Source organism: Rhinoderma darwinii, chromosome 1, assembly GCF_050947455.1.
Source record: "Rhinoderma darwinii isolate aRhiDar2 chromosome 1, aRhiDar2.hap1, whole genome shotgun sequence".
Lineage (NCBI taxonomy): Eukaryota > Metazoa > Chordata > Amphibia > Anura > Rhinodermatidae > Rhinoderma > Rhinoderma darwinii.
The window spans coordinates 83245670-83263020 of NC_134687.1; the positions used below are offsets into that span (position 1 = coordinate 83245670).

A 17351-nucleotide genomic window follows, 5' to 3' on the forward strand; every position below is an offset into this window, starting at 1 on the left:
TTTTCTTGTGAAATTCTCGATAAGTTTGATGTGTCACATGACCCTCTTCCCATTGAAAAAACTAAAGTTGGATACAAAATGGCCGACTTCAAAATGGCCGCCGTGGTCAACACTCAGCTTGAAAAGTTTCCCCCCTCCCATATACTAATGTGCCACAAACAGGAAGTTAATATCACCAACCATTCCCATTTTATTTAGGTGTATCCATATAAATGGCCCACCCTGTAGATTTTTTAACATGGGTGACATATGCCACTGTATGGCATACCAGAAATGTATGGGATATTCCTCACCACCATCTAGTGGGATCAGCAGTCCAATGTGGTTCTGGATTCCTCCATTCCCCAGGACATAATACAGTCCAGCACCAGACCAGAGTTTCTTTAAAAATATAGTCTATTTATTCCAGCACATGGGCTTGACAAAGTCCATAGTTGTCCAAAAAGTCACCTTCACTGTATGGCATACGTCACAGGTATAGGTTTAACATATACGTTATGAGCTTTCCAATAGCCTTTCATGACGTATACATTAAACGGATCCCATTATAGTCTATTGGCGATGTATGTGTTAAATGTTTGCCTAATAGTGGCATCCATTGCCCTTAGACTGTAATGGTATCCATTTAACGTATACTGTATGCCATGAACAGGGTCATGAGAGTTCATGTTGTATACGTTTAACATACACCATAAAACTCTATGGTAACTGTTGCCACTGTAAAGCCATCCGTCACAGCCGACGTGTAACGTACATAGCGGAGGCTTTTCCCGCCGTAATCATTAAACGTAGGCCAAAAATGTAATGTGCACAGAGCCTTACTGCATCTGTTTATCTGTTCACTAACTATAGTGAATGATATAAGTAGAATTGACGTGCTTGTATAAAGCTCAATGGTGCTTGCTGGAGACACTAGGCAATGACTGAGATGATAAGGGCTGACAGGGAATGTGGAGGAAGCCATGCTCTGACAGGAAGCATTACTCCTGGTCCATGATGAGAGGGAAATGAGTCACTTGTCGTTTGGGAGTAAGACAGATAATATTACAGCTGCTGCAGATGTTCTGTGCATGTAGAAGCTGCCAAGGTTTTATAATTACCCCTTTTTTCTATATAATTAGTATAAGTCTGGGGTCACTTGTAGCCTTCATAAAGAAAAATTATTGTTGATGTCAATGAAGCTCCAATCGCAAGCAAACAGGAAAACTTCAGAAACACAGAGTAGCTAAAAAAAAGTAATCACTTTAACAGTCAATTGGTTTTAAATTATAGTCACATATAGAAAAAATGGCGGGGCAGATTTACGTTCAGTCTTTTTGTTGCACTTTTTACACAATTGTGTTCGCAGTTTTTTATTAGACACAGTTCCTAGAGTATTAAAAACTGTGACTGCAATTTCCAGTGAACTGCCAAAAAAATCAACTGTATGTGATTATATTCTGAGGTTGTGTGTTTACATGTTGAAGTCATATTGCGTTTCTTACCTCGCACTGCAGCAAAAACAATGTCTATAGGTGGCCATACACTTAAGCACTGGCGTAGCTATAGGGGTCGCAGCGGTCGCAATTGCGACCGGGCCCCGAAGCCAGGGGGGCCCACGGCCCCCCGCACCACATCAATAAAAAGTTACTATAGTAACTCGGGCCGCGGGCCCCTGTTACTATAGTAACATACTTTACTTACCTTCCTGGTTCCGGATGGCAGCGGAGGTCCTGACGTCAGGCGCTGTGCGCTGCGCTTGACGTCACAGCGCTATGCGCCGCGCACAGCATCGAGACGACAGAACTCCCGCCGCGGCCGAAGAGGAAGGTAAGGTTAGCCCTGACTGGCGGGGTCCGACTCCCGGGACCCGCCAATCAGCTGTTTTGAAGGGGCCGCAGCACTCGTACGAGAGCTGCTCCCCTTCATTCCTGTCACTTCATTCCGGTCACACTGTGAATCCGTGTCGGCGATTCACAGTGTGAGCAAGTAGTGAAATGAAGGGGAAGCAGCTCTCGTACGAGTGCTGCGGCCCCTTCAAAACAGCTGATTTGCGGGTCCCGGGCGACACATCAGCTATTGATGGCCTATCCTATGGATAGGCCATCAATGTTTAGGGACTGTACAACACCTAAGCCTACGATGTAGCAGGCTTAGGGGGCCCATGAGACAGGATCACAGATTGTGTGATCCTGTCTGCTGGGCCCTGTATATAAGCCTACCACACTGTAGGCTTAGATACATGGCCAATGCGTGATCCTGTCTGCTGGGCCCTGTATCTAAGCCAATCACATGGTAGGCTTAGATACATGGCCCATGCGTGATCCTGTCTGCTGGGCCCTGTATCTAAGCCAATCACATGGTAGGCTTAGATACATGGCCCATGCGTGATCCTGTCTGATGGGCCCTGTATATAAGCCTACCACACTGTAGGTTTAGATACAGGGCCCCAGCACACAGTAATCTTATACTGTATAAGATTACTGTCTGCTGGACCCTGTATCTAAGCCTACGTTGTGGTAGGCTTATATACAGGGCCCATCAGACAGGATCACACATGGGCCATGTATCTAAGCCTACCATGTGATTGGCTTAGATACAGGGCCCAGCAGACAGTATCACACATGGGCCCTGTATCTAAGCCTAACACACGTGTTACTAATCATTTTTTGTGTGTTTTCTTACAGGTTCGGTCGTTGGACTACGTCGGATTCCAGGACTACTTCGATGACGGCTTTTTTTTAATTATCAATAAAATGGTTAATGAGGGCTGTGTGGGTTTTTTTTTATTTCAATAAAATATTTTTTCTATGTCTTTGTGGTTTTTTTTAAACTATATTACTACCGCCTTAGTAATGGCCGCCGGCTGATTGACAGCATCCATTGCTAAGGCGGGGCTTAGTGTTAGCCGATGCAGAGGCCAACACTAACCCCCTTTATTACCCCGGTACCCACCGCCACCAGGGGTGCTGGGAAGAGCCGGGTACGATCCAGTACCTGACCATCTGTAGGGGTGGCCGCAGGCTTGTATTATCAGGAGGGGAAAGGCGAAAAACAGTGGCCCTTCCCACCCTGGTGATGCTAGGCTGCTGCTGCTTTATTGTATCTGGCTGGTTATGAAAAATGGGGGGGACCCCACGTCATTTAAAAAAAATAAAAATAAAAAATAATTGGAAAGAATGATGTGGGGTCCCCCCCAATTTTCATAACCAGCCAGATACAACACAGCAGCAGCAGGCAGCATTACAAGGGTGGGAAGGGCCACTGTTTTTGGCCTTCCCCAGCCTAATACTACCAGCCTGCGGCCACCCCGGTGCCTGGCAGTCACTACAGATGCTCGGGTACTGGTTCGTACCCGGCTCTTCCCAGTACTCCTGGTGGCGGTGGGTACCGGGGTAATAATGGGGGTTAGTGTAGCCTCTGCACCGGCTAACATTAAGCCTCGCCTTAGTAACGGAGGTTGTCAATCAGCCAGCGGCCATTACTAAGGCGGTGATAATAAAGTTTAAAAAGATACAAGCACATAGAAAAAATATTTTATTGAAATAAAAAAACACAACCCTCATTAACCATTTTATTGAGAATAAAAAAGACGCCGTCATTGAAGTTCTCGAATCCGAAGTCCAACAATCGAACCTGTAAAAAAAAACACAAACACACAAAAATAATCAGTAACACATAAAGAAGCAAAATTACTATTCTTACCTATCCTGGGTCGAGCGCTGGAGCCGCAATGTCAGCGAGCTGGGCCCTGTATCTAATCCTATCATGTGTGATACTGTCTGCTGAGCTGTGTATCTAATCCAATCATGTGTGATACTGTCTGCTGGGCCCTGTATCTAATCGTATCTTGTGTGATACTGTCTGCTGGGCCCTATATCTAATCCGATCATGTGTGATACTGTCTGCTGAGCCACTGTATCTAAGGCTGGGTTCACACGACCATGTTACGTCCGTAATGTACGGAACGTATTTCGTCCGGAAGACCCGGACCGAACACAGTGCAGGGGGCCGGGCTCCTAGCATCATAGTGATGTACGATGCTAGGAGTCCCTGCCTCGCTGCAGGACAACTGTCCCGTACTGTAATCATGATTACAGTACGGGACAGTAGTTCCACGCAGAGGCAGGGACTCCTAGCATCGTACATCACTATGATGCTAGGAGGCCGGCTCCCTGCACTGTGTTCGGTCCGGGTCTTCCGGCTGAAATACGTTCCGTACATTACGGACGTAACTTGGTCGTGTGAACCCAGCCTAATCCTTTCATGTGTGATACTGCCTTCTGAGCCACTGTATCTAATCCTATCATGTGTGGTACTGTCTGCTGAGCCACTGTATCTAATCCTATCATGTGTGATACTGTCTGCTGGGCCACTGTATCTAATCCTATCATGTGTGATACTGCCTTCTGAGCCACTGTATCTAATCCTATCATGTGTGATACTGTCTGCTGAGCCACTGTATCTAGTCCTATCATGTGTGGTACTGTCTGCTGAGCCACTGTATCTAATCCTATCATGTGTGATACTGTCTGCTGGGCCACTGTATCTAATCCTATCATGTGTGATACTGCCTTCTGAGCCACTGTATCTAATCCTATCATGTGTGATACTGTCTGCTGAGCCACTGTATCTAATCCTATCCATAGTTTATAGGGTCGTAGTGCTATAGATATGCTATGCTGTCTCATATACACATTTTTGTTTGGGCGGACACATATGTATTGGGGCTATTTCCCTGACATTTTAAGCCCTGAGGGTATGTTCACACGGCAGCGTCTGTTACGGCTGAAATTACGGTGCTGTTTTCAGGAGAAAACAGCACCGTAATTTCAGCCGTAATGGCATGTGCAGGCGTCTTTCGCTGCGTCCATTACGGACGTAATTGGAGCTGTTTTTCTATGGAGTCCATGGAAAACGGCTCCATTTACGTCTGAAGAAGTGACAGGCACTTCTTTGACGCGGGCGTCTTTTTTACGCGCCGCCTTTTGACAGCCGCGCGTAAAAAAAAATGACCGTCGGCACAGAACATCGTAAGACCCATTCAAATGAATGGGCAGATGTTTGCCAACGCTTTTGAGCCGCATTTTCGGACGTAATTCAATGCTAAAACGCCCGAATTACGTCCGTAAATAGGGTGTGTGAACCCAGCCTTAGTGACGCCCCGGCTGCTAGTGCTGCATTGTTGGGTCACTTAGGAGACCCAGCGATGCAGCTGAAAGCTGCGGACCGTCGGCCATGAGAAGTTTGCGGGGGGGGGCCCAGTAAGAATTTTTGCATCGGGGCCCATGAGCCTTTAGCAACGCCCCTGCACTTAAGATAGGTATCGGCCAACAGCTATTGCTCCTGACTCCACTATAAATATGCATACCGAGCGTGCATGCTTTTTTCAATGGAGAAAGGGGAACAAGTCACTGTCAGACACGTCCGGCAGCTGCTTATCTCCCGCGATAACAAAGGATCGGGCATGTTTAATTATAACATTCCCAATCCTTCTTTCCCTGAGGTTAGGTTTGGCCAACATGTATTTAATGTGTATGGCCACCTTTAGGGAATGTTCAGATGCTGCGGAATTGCTTCAGATATTCGACACTGAAAATCTGCAGCTATTTAAAGTACAACACATGTGGATAAGGATTTCAAAGCCCGTCCACAAGCAGTAGAAAAATTGAGGGCATGCAGCAGATTTTTAAGTCTGCATCATCATTTGTTTTTTGCAGATTTTCACTACAGATTTCACACTTTGCAATGCATAAGGTAAAATCTGCAACTAAATCCGCAAGGAACACATGCGGATTTTGCCGCAGCTTTGCCATCTGACAAGTTACGTGACGTCTAAGGTTGAGTTCAGATGTAGCTGATATTTTCTGCTGTGGATTTTACCACCCTTAGGCTAGGGCTACACCTAGATTTTGTGCAGTGAGACTTTCCATCTTTAACTATCAAATGACAGTGGCATCTGCTCCACAAGACCTCTGAAGATTCCCTGTGGTATCTGGCACCAAGATTTTAGCAGCAGATCCTTTAACCCCTTGGTGATATGCCACGTACTATTATGTTGCTGTCGCCAAGGGGAAGTATGGAGCGCGCTCACGGGCTAAGCGCGCTCCATACTCGGCAGGTGACGGCTGTGTTATAGAGCCGACACCTCACTCCAGCGGGCGGAATCAAAGTTCCGTTTCATTCCACCTGTTTAACACCTTAAATTGTTAGAATCAGGGGGGTGGTGCGCCCCTGAATTGTTAGAATCTTTAGAATCAGGGGGGCGCCCCATCAAACACGTCATCGCATTCCCCCCCTACCGCGGCGCGATCGTTCGTTTACAAAGGTTGTTATGGCAGCCTGGCAGCGCTAATAAAGGCCCCCAAGTCTGCCATCTTTGAACTTCTTTGAAGCTCTGCATCTGGCAGGGCTTCGAAGGAGACTGTCCATATCACGATATACTGCAATACATTAGTATTGCAGTATATCATGCAAGTGATCTCTGGTTCAAATCTCCTAGGGGGACAAGTAAAAACAGTTAAACGGTTTTTATTAAAAAAGTATTAAAAACCGCTCTTTTCCCATTTTTCCCCCTAAAGTTAACAAAAAATTGGTATCGCCGCATCCGTAAAGGTCCGAACTATCAAAATATAGTGTTTTTTAACCCGCTCAGTAAACACCATAGAATTTTTTTTTTATAAAACACTGAAATTGCTGTTTTTTGGTCACCTTAGCTCTCAAAAAAATGAAATAAAAAGTAATCAAAAAGTCTCATATACCCCAAAATGGTATCGATGAAAACTACAGCTTGCCTTGCAAGAATTAAGCTCTCACATTGTGTTCTGGCACCTTTCTATTATAGCCAGCATTAGGTTTTTCAGCAATTTGTGTTCCAGTAACTCTTCTGTGGGATTGATCCAGATTGGCTATCCTACGCCCTCCATGCGCATCAATGAGTCTTGGGTGTCTATGACCTTGCTGCCGGTTTACCGGTTTTCCTTCCTTGGACCACATTTGGTAGGTCCTAACCACTGCATACCGGGAACACCCCACAAGATTTGTCATTTTGGAGATGCTCCTACCCAGTCCTATAGCCATCACAATTTTGCCCTTGTCAAAGTAGCTCAGATCCTTACTCTTGCCCATTTTGTCTGCTTCCAACTCCAAGAACTGACTGCTCATTTTCTGCCTGATATATCCCACCCCTTGACAGGTGTCATTGTAACAAGATAATCAATGGTATTCACTTCACCTGTCAGTGGCTTTAATGTTATGGCCGAATGGTGAAAATGCACCTGCATATGGAAGATGCAACCGATGATAAATCATTATTCTGGCAAAAATGTCACCCATCAAGTGCACTATACTATCTATGACTGTTTCTCAGGAGAGCTGAGGAATATTGTCCGGGCTTAGAGGGGCAGTGTGCACAGTAGAGAGCCACAATCCACCCAGCACTATGACATTTCAGAAGTATTTGTCAGAGTAAAATGAGATTAATCCTTAAAAAAAGGCAAAGAACACGGCACAACTATACATCAATGCTGTTACACCATACAATATGATCAATTCTAGGGGGGGGGGGGTGAATACTTTTTAGAGTCAGTAAAAGCTTATAGAATTAGACCTTTTTATTTGAGTCCTCTCTGGAATGTGGTCTGCTATCAGGGAATCCTATTAGAGCACCTATATACAGTATACATTCCAGACTACTGTGTCATAAAGCAAAAGAAACACTGTGCATGACCTTTAATAACGCAAAGGTCACCATGCCTTTCAAAGGCAGAAACAATACACCCATGAGACTTACCATCCAATGAAGGCCATAACTAATGAAAATTGATTTCTTACTACTAACACCCAGAGAATGGAAATCGCTATGATCGTATTTATTTTAGGTTTTATTTTTAGTCTTTTTTGCACCGTGTTCTGAAGGTTCTCCACACTCTGATCAGTTTTATAATCATCACTTATGAAAACAGCACAGCCAGAGTGGCACAAATGTCTGTATTTCTCTTGAATGAAAAAATGCCGCCTCCTAAGCCAGTGCCTCCTCTTGAGCTATAGCGAAGGTTACGTTTGGCTTGGTTAGTAATTTCCTCTGAAGCGCCTCATCTCTGACACCACATTCAAGTCTGTTTCTTAATAGGGACTCTAAACCGTTGTTAAGATTGCAGTTTTCTGACAATCTGCGCAGTTCAGCTATGTAAGCCGCAATATTTTCACCTGGAAGCTGATCCCTTTTATTATAATGGAAACGCCTCACCGTTTCAGATGGGGTAGGAGCAAAATTATTTTTTAGCACTGTAATGATCTTCTCAAAAGAATAGTCAAATACACCAGACCTCCATTTGGCCCAGTTACACAGTCCACTACTTGGCACAGAACAGTCCACTGTGGAGATGTATTACTATGGAAAATGTACATACCCAGTCTCATGTAGTACTGACCCAGTCAAGTTCCGCAAAGAAGGAGGTGAGACTGTTGTGGAATCAACCCTTCCTCAAGGGATCAACGCCTAAATTCTGAGCTATGTATTTAAAGTAGACATGATCTATTTCCAGTGTAACAAATATAATATATAGACCATGTGAGATCGGACCAGACAGGTTGACATTCGCCTCCTACACGCATCAATGAGCCTTGGGTACTTATGACCCTTTCGACAGTTCACTTGTTGTCCTTACTTGGACCACCTTTGTTAGGTTGGCAAGTTGTCTGTGGTCATTAAAGCGCATTTTACCTTCAAATAAAAAAAAAAACAGCAACCATTAGTCTAGGAGAGAGTTATCTCTTTTCAGCTTATGGCCAAATCAAATATGTATTTTCGAAAAAAAAAAAAAAAAAGGATCTCAGAACTCGCACAAAGGAACATTTATCAAAAGTGTTCCCAGGTAACTGTGTAATAGGAAGCTGATGTTAGCAGAGCTACCAGGAACAGATTTTCATTCAGCAAACTCTACGTTTGTATGCACGGTGTTTCTTTAGTTTAATCTGTATTTGTCTTATTACTATTAACTCCTTCAGGACTGAGCCATTTTAGAGCTTTAGGACGAAGCCAGATTTTTAAAATCTGGTATGTGTCACTTTATCTGAGAATAACTCGCCAATGGTTTTACATATCTAAGTAATTCTGAAATTGTTTTTTTCTTCACATATTGTACTTTCTTTTGATGTAAAATTTAGGTCAAAACGGTTTACATTTATGTATTAAAAACCGCAAAGAATGGCGAAAAATGTAAAAAAAAGAAATCTTTTTTTTCTAGTTTTAACTCCAATATGGAACATATATATATGCAGTATATTGTATGAATATGTTATTAAATTCGTGTTACCCTTTATCTATTACATTTTGACCACAAATTGTAACAATTTTTGTAACTTTTTGGGTATATCACAATAATTTAGAAAATTATGTAATTTTTCTAAAATTTAGTAGGAACTATTTTTAATCACCTAGTCACTTTGGAACAACACTGGAGGTGCTGAAATGATGAAAAAAAACAAACAAACAGAAATGACCCAATTTAGAAAACTGCACCCCTCAAAGATTTATCTAGGGGTGTGCTAACTTTTTTGACCCCACAGTTTTTTAAAGAATCTTGTGGAAATCTGGTGTAAAAAATAACATTTAATTTTTTTTAAAAAATGCTTCATTTATAGGACAGATTTTTCAGACACAGAGCAGTGAAGAAAAGAACCTCAACATTTATTGGGCTATTTGTACTGAGTTCAGAGATACCTCCAAAGTGGTCCAAATATGTTGTCTGGACACATGGCAGTGCCTGGAAGTGAAGGAGCAGTCTTAGGCCACGTTCAGACGTGGCGGAATTGCTGTTGAATTCCGCTGCAGACAGTCCGTTTTTTACATTTCTTTCTATACATTTTTAGGAAACTTAGTTCAGACGTTGCAGAAAATAACTGTGCGGAAATTAGGCTGCGGTGCAGAATTTTCCCTCTGCAGCATGCTCATTACATTGCGGAGAAGAAGCGGAATTTCACTGCGTATTTCAGACTTTGCAATGCAAAAACTGAAATCTGTGGCAAGTCCACTGTGATATCCGCAACGTCTTAATTACCTGTCAAATATGCAAATGTTGGTGCAGATTCTTTGTGTAAATGCCCCAAATCTGCACCAACATTTGCAGCGGAAAAATTCTGCCACGTCTGAACATGCCCTTAGACTTTCAGGGCCCGAGTTTTACATCATTGGTTCAACAGCCCCAGTTGATCTTTGAAGAGACGGTGAGCCCCCAGAATGATAGAATAGCCCCAGAAATGACCTCATTGTGAAAACTACACCTCTCAAAGAATGAATCTAACGGGTATTAATCATAGGTTTTTTTTGCAGAATCTTGTGGAAATCTTGCGTAAAAATAACATTTAAAAAATGTTCACAAATGCCTCAATTATAGGACAGATTGTTCAGACACAGAGCATGCAAGTAAAGAAAAGCACCTCAACATTTATTGTGCTATTTGTACTGAGTTTAGAAATATCCCTAAATTGGCCCTAATCCGCTGTTGCTGGACATATGGCAGGGCCTGAAAATATTGGAACACCACAAGGATTTTGAGGACTTATTTTACTTGGATGATTTTTGGGCACATGTCATGTTTGCATAATCCTAAAAAATTGTGCAGATACTACACCTTATTATAAATCCTAGGTATTCATCTAGGGGTATAATGGGTATTTTTAGTTTTGTTATGGGGAATGTTACATTTTTAAATGGTGAAAAGGTTATGGTAAATTAAAGTGATGGTAATTGTAAATGAAAGGGACGGATGAAAATAAAATGTAGTACTCCAGAGAGATGTGATATATCTGGAAGGACTCCTTCATATACAGTCCGGGGTGGGAGGGACAGGTGTGAGGCTGGGTTCACACGACCTATTTTCAGACGTAAACGAGGCGTATTATGCCTCGTTTTACGTCTGAAAATAGGGCTACAATACGTCGGCAAACATCTGCCCATTCATCTGAATGGGTTTGCCGACGTACTGTGCAGACAAGCTGTCATTTACGCGTCGTCGTTTGACAGCTGTCAAACGACGACGCGTAAAAATACAGCCTCGGCAAAAGAAGTGCAGGACACTTCTTTCAGACGTAATTTGAGCCGTTCTTCATTGAACTCAATGAAGCACAGCTCAAAATTTACGGCTGTCAGAGAAGCCTCGCAAAATGCGAGGAGGAGCATTTACGTCTGAAACGAGGCAGCTGTTTTCTCCTGAAAACAGTCTGTCTTTTCAGACGTAAAAGCAAGCTAGCGTGTGAACATACCCTTACACTTGTATGTGGTGTCTTTTCTTATGCGTCTTCTGGCAGAGAGTTTTGTCTCTGTGGGCAGCACTTCACCAGGAAAGTGCTGCGCTGGATCTATCCAGAGGTAGAACTTTCTCCTTTCTCTACCACATTACCACAGAAAATTGATTTTATTACTTTCTACTCATGACCAGTGCTCCTGTAGATAACAAAGGAGTTGTACAATGCCGTTTGAATGAAGTACACCGCCAGTATTTTGTGCCAAATTTTCGATTTCCGCATGACATTGTATGGCTCGATCCCCTGGTCAGGTAGATCCACCGATAAATTTATTATACACCCTGGATATGCACACAGGCCATGACGTGGTGGTTTATGTTGCACCACGCACAGGGACAAGGGAACAGGTGGCATCATGTATGGATGTCAGCATTAAACATCCTTCTTGTCCATGAATTTTTTTTTTTTAAAAAGGACCCCTTCGCTATGGAGCGCGCAGCTCTCCTCAAGCTACAGGGTTTAGCGCAGAAGGGTCTTTGGAAGGTGCCTTTGATTTTTGCGGACTGTCCCACATGCCACAGGCACTTGAAGGGGTACACTTGTGTACAAGTTGTCAAGGTACAGGTAGTACCCCTGATCAAACAGTGGTAGGAGGAGGTCCCACATAATCTTCCCAGTTGTGGTCAGGGCAGGGGACAATTTGGGGGCTCAATGTGACTGTCCCTTCCCTCATGAATTTTAAAAGTATGTGTGTAGCCCGACTCCGACACAACTTATACATTTTGATGCCATAGCTGGCACGCTTGTTGGGGAAATACTGACTAAATTTCACCCTCCCTGTGAAATGCACCAGGGACTCGTCAATGGCAATTTCTCTTCTTGGGGCATATGAAGAGGAAAATGTTTGGGCCAAATAAGAAATAAGGGGTCTAATATTAAAGAGTCGGTCAAAATTGGCGTCATCCTGAATGGGGGGCACTGGGAATTATCGTTGTAGTGGAGGAATTTTTGAATTGCTTCAAAACGAGCCCTGGGCATTGTAGTGCAGTAAAAGCGGCAGCGGTAGAGCACATCAGAGGACCAATAGGCCCTCACTCATAGCTACTTAGTTAGGCCCATATTCAGGACCAATCCCCAGTATTGCAGCATTTCTGCTGCATTGGTGGAATGCCACCTGTATGGCCTGGCATAAAATTAACCGGGGTTGGCAGTAATACGTTGATGAGCACAAAGATTTATCTGCTCAACAATTTTTTCAACAAGACTGTCAGAAAAGAAGAGCTGGAAAAATTATATTTCTGACAGCCCTGCTGTCTGTACTTGGGTTGGGGGGGGGGGTTTAGGAGGTTGGGGGCAACCAATTAGGTTCAGGTGCAGGTGTAACCTGAACGCTAACCCTCCTGCGATACTAAGGTACAGTAATATTTTTTTTTTATGACACTAAAACTGACTAACTTACACTGACTAAAAGACAATGACTAACAGATGCTGTCTGATTAAGGGTATGTTCACACGCAGTGACTAAAAACGTCTGAAAATACGGAGCTGTTTTCAGGCGAAAACAGCTCCTAATTTTCAGACGTTTTTGTAGCAACTCGCGTTTTTCGCTGCGTATTTTACGGCCAGTATTGGAGCTGTTTTTCAATGGAGTCAATGAAAAACGGCCCCAAAAACGTCCCAGGAAGTGAAATGCACTTCTTTTGACGAGGCTGTACAGAGGAGTGCATGACGCTGACCAATCGGCATCATGCACTCCTCTCCATTCATTTACACTGCACTAGCGATATAGATATATCACTATGTGCAGCCTCATACACAAACCCTAACATTACTACAGTGTCCTGATAATGAATACACATGAAATCCAGCCTGGACGTCATGTGTACTCAGAATCCTGACACTTCTGACTCTTTTTTTGTGAGATTCCAGCAAGTGAAACCAAATCTCGCGAGATCACGGAGCTAAACGAGATTTGGTTTCACTTGCCGGAATCTCACAAAAAAAGAGTCAGAAGTGTCAGGATTCTGAGTACACATGACGTCCAGGCTGGATTTCATGTGTATTCATTATCAGGACACTGTAGTAATGTTAGGGCTTGTGTATGAGGCTGCACATAGTGATATAACTATATCGCTAGTGCAGTGTAAATGAATGGAGAGGAGTGCATGATGCCGATTGGTCAGCGTCATGCACTCCTCTGTACAACGCCCACTTGGTCGAAAGTAAAAGTACGCCCACTTGGGCATTAAGAAAGCTCATTAGCATAAACCAAAATCGCTCCTAACGTTGTGACAAAAGATAGTTTTTTAAATAAAAAGAATTACTGTCACCTACATTACAGCGCTCATCTCCTTATGTAGGAGATAGGACACTTATAATGTGGTGACAGAGTCTCTTTAACATTCAGGGTATGTTCACACGAGGGCGTCCGTAACGGCTGAAATTACGGGGTTGTTTCAGCCTGAAAACATCCCGGTAATATCAGCCGTAACGGCATGTGCAGGCGCTTGAACGCCATGTCAATTACGGGCGTAATTGGCGCTGCTATTCATTGGAGTCAATGAATAACGGCTCCAATTACGGCCAAAGAAGTGACAGGTGACTTCTTTGACGCGGGCGTCTATTTACGCGCCGTCTTTTGACAGCGGCGCGTAAATTACGCCTCGTGTGAACAGACAAACGTCTGCCCATTGCTTTCAATGGGCAGATGTTTGTCAGCGCTATTGAGGCGCTATTTTCGGACGTAATTCGGGGCAAAAACGCCCGAATTACGCCCGTAAATAGGCCGTGTGAACATACCCTCAGAGTGCAGAAGTAACTGCAGGTGTAGGTGCGCGATGTTACTGCTCACATGGAGGTGCAGTTACGTCAAGATGCGGGAAGAGGTTAAATATATACCCGAATGTTTCTATGTAGTTTTGTTTGTTTTTCGAAATAAAAGTATGTGCACTCTTCTATGCATTAATATTAATATCCAGACTCCCTCCACTACCAAGAGCGGAAATCAACAGCAAGCAGTGCAATAGAAATCAACAATAAAAATACTTCCAATACAGAAAATGACACAATGTTTAGTTCACCACAATCAGGTTACATGTGCGACTTGGCCACTCTGTTTGGAGGGCCACAGGCTCCTATGCAACATGAGACAACTGCAATTATACAAGTGAGTGGTACAGAGGTATAATGTACAATATAATTACACAAGACCATTCTCACTGTTCAAATATGTTTATATCATATATAGATCATATACAAGTGGCCAAAGTATGGCAGAGGTTCCCAACCTTTTATGCCTGGTCAGCCTTATTCAACTTTGTGATGGTCAGGACTCAGGAGCCACATTCACGTCAAAAATAATGCAAAACAAAATAGCATCAAATGTGGAGAAACACAACATGACATTTCAAACATAAATATTTCAGTTTGAAATTTGACACATTGCTATTATACCTCTCTAATTTGCACTGTTCTTAGTATAGGGTTTGGCTGTAATATTGTGGATGTCATATTGTAGCCAGTACATATGGTCATAATTCAAGGCTCCTATGACAAGGCACTCAGCCAGGGGGTCACGAACCACTGCAATATGGGATGTACGTTTTTGCGGAGCAAGAATTTGCTGATCTATTAATGGACCAGGGACAGGTATGTGTGTCCAGGAAGAACACACTGCAGCGAATATTATTATATGGCCCAATGCCCCCATAATAAAGTAGTCTCAGTTGCACTTGTTCCACAGCCGTGCTTTCTACTTCCATGACCATTCTGCTCCCCCCGTCCTGCTCTGGCTAGGTGGTATATTAGGCATCAAGGAGAGCGTGAAACCCACACCATCATATAACACAGGTCGAGACTCACAAATTTCTTTAATATTTTACAATGAGCATTTTTGTGAAAAGAATAGTGACAGGCACACTGAAATGTGAAATATGACATGAACACATGCAAAATAACATCCTGATGGCCGCACATTTAGATGCGTTGTGAGGTCTACATGACTTCACTGGATGTTGAGTGATGGGCCATCTGGAAACATAGTAATACACAACCGTGTCAGTGGTATAAAGAGATTGGAAAACATACATAATGGGTGTAGATTCTGAGCCCTATTTGAGATATGGAGACGGTGTGATGACAACTTCTGTACAGCGCTGCCAAATATGTTGGTGCTATGAAAGCAACATAAATATTTAACCTATTGATTATAAGCATTCCTTAATGAGCCATCATATGAGTCCTGCACCACAGTGCTCAGCTAAAAACACATTCTCATGGAGAGGGTATGTTCACACGGCCTACTTTGAGACGTAATTCGGGCGTTTAACGCCTCAAATTACGCCTGAAAAAACGCCCCTAATATGCCTACAAACATCTGCCCATTGCTTTCAATGGGTTTTACAATGTTCTGTTCCCACGAGGTGTAATTTTACGCATCGCTGTCAAAAGACGGCGCGTAAAATGACGGCTCCTCAGAAGAAGTGCAGGACAATTCTTGGGATGTTTTTGGAGCCGTTTTTCATAGACTCTATTGAAAACAGCTCCAAAAACGGCCGTAAAATACACGCAGCGAAAACGCAGTGAAAAACGCGGGTTGCTCAAAAAACATCTGAAAATCAGGGGCTGTTTTCCCTTGAAAACAGCTCCGTATTTTCAGACTTTTCTTGTTAAGCGTGTGAACATACCCTGAGGGTATGTTCACACGGCCTATTTTTAGATGTAATTCGGGCGGTTTACGCCTCAAATTACACCTGAAAAGACGGCTCCATTACGTCTGCAAACATCTGCCCATTGCTTGCAATGGGTCTTACGATGTTCTGTTCAGACGAGGTGTAATTTTACGCATCGCTGTCAAAAGATGGTGCATAAAAAGACGCCCACGTCAAAGAAGTCCAGGACACTTCTTTGGACGTTTTGGAGCCGTTTTTCATTGACTCCACTGAAAAACAGCTCCAATTACGTCCATAATGAACGCCACGAAAAACGCGAGTACTTGCCAAAACGTCTGAAATTCAGGAGATGTTTTCGCCTGAAAACAGCTGCGTAATTTCACACGTAATTTGTTAAGACGTGTGAACATACCCTTAGAAGTTGTTTAGAAAAAATATTTTTCCAATAATCCTGTGCTGTTACATTCAGATATTGTTCTGCCCTTGCTATAATTCTAAAATTAACGCTTACTATTCATATATGTTTTTAAAACAGTATGAACGGCCTGTGAATATTCAAGACTCCTGGAGACTGGTGAACCGCGGCATTGGACACACCACAAGATCCTCAAACAGCATTATCACTGTAGAAGACTTTGAAACAATTGACGCTGGCTACTATATTTGTAAAGCACAGAATCTCCGAGGACAGACAACACTTGCTACCAGAGTGGACAGATATTAAATGGGCCTTCCATTCCAGACAAGAATACCTTAAAGGGGTTGTCCGCGATTAGGGAAAACATGGCAACTTTCCTCCAAAAACACACCACAGGTTGTGTGTTTTATTGCATATAGGTCCCTTTTACTTCAATGGAGTTGAGCTGCAATACCACGCACAACCATGGACAGACGTGGTGCTGTTTTTAAAAGAAAGCTCCCATTTTTTTCTAATCCTGTACAAGCTCTTTAAAGGCAAAGCTTACAAGATTCCTCGAAGCCCCGAACAGATTTCACAATAGCATATTACCGGCATGATCATTTCCATTTCTCTGCAGCAGCCCATGTGTGCTTAAGATGTCACGCAGCCTGCCAGATGTGGGACATGTTGGTCTGATAAGATACCTCAAGCTTGTACTCTGGGGTAGAAGTCCTAAACCCACGATCTTTTTACAGTAATCAAAATCATATAAATTTATTTGTATTCAGACAAATACATTATGTATAGTATTCTATTTAACCGTGTATCATATTAAAAGCAAATAAATACTTATTATTTTTCATTATAGTTATATTTAGCTTTAAATAAATCATCAATTATATATCAGTCAGAAAAATAATTTCACCCACAAACTGCAGTAATGTATTAATGTGTGCGTAATGCGGAACCTTGGGTATTCCCATGACATTTATGGCATATCCATGGGAGCACTTTTATTTCCATAAGGCCGGATTCACACGAGCGTGTGCATTTTG

General features: G+C 43.0%; 1 protein-coding gene across 1 annotated transcript in view; it reads left to right on the forward strand.

Annotated features, from left to right (window-relative positions):
* PDGFRL (platelet derived growth factor receptor like) overlaps nt 1-17129 on the forward strand; it is a 181903-nt gene extending 164774 nt beyond the window's left edge. Inside the window, exon 6 of the mRNA XM_075849624.1 lies at nt 16432-17129. Within this exon, the coding sequence (XP_075705739.1) occupies nt 16432-16620 (189 nt within the window). The 3' untranslated portion in view covers nt 16621-17129. The remainder of the gene's footprint in view (nt 1-16431) is intronic.
* Nucleotides 17130-17351: the final 222 nt, after the last annotated feature.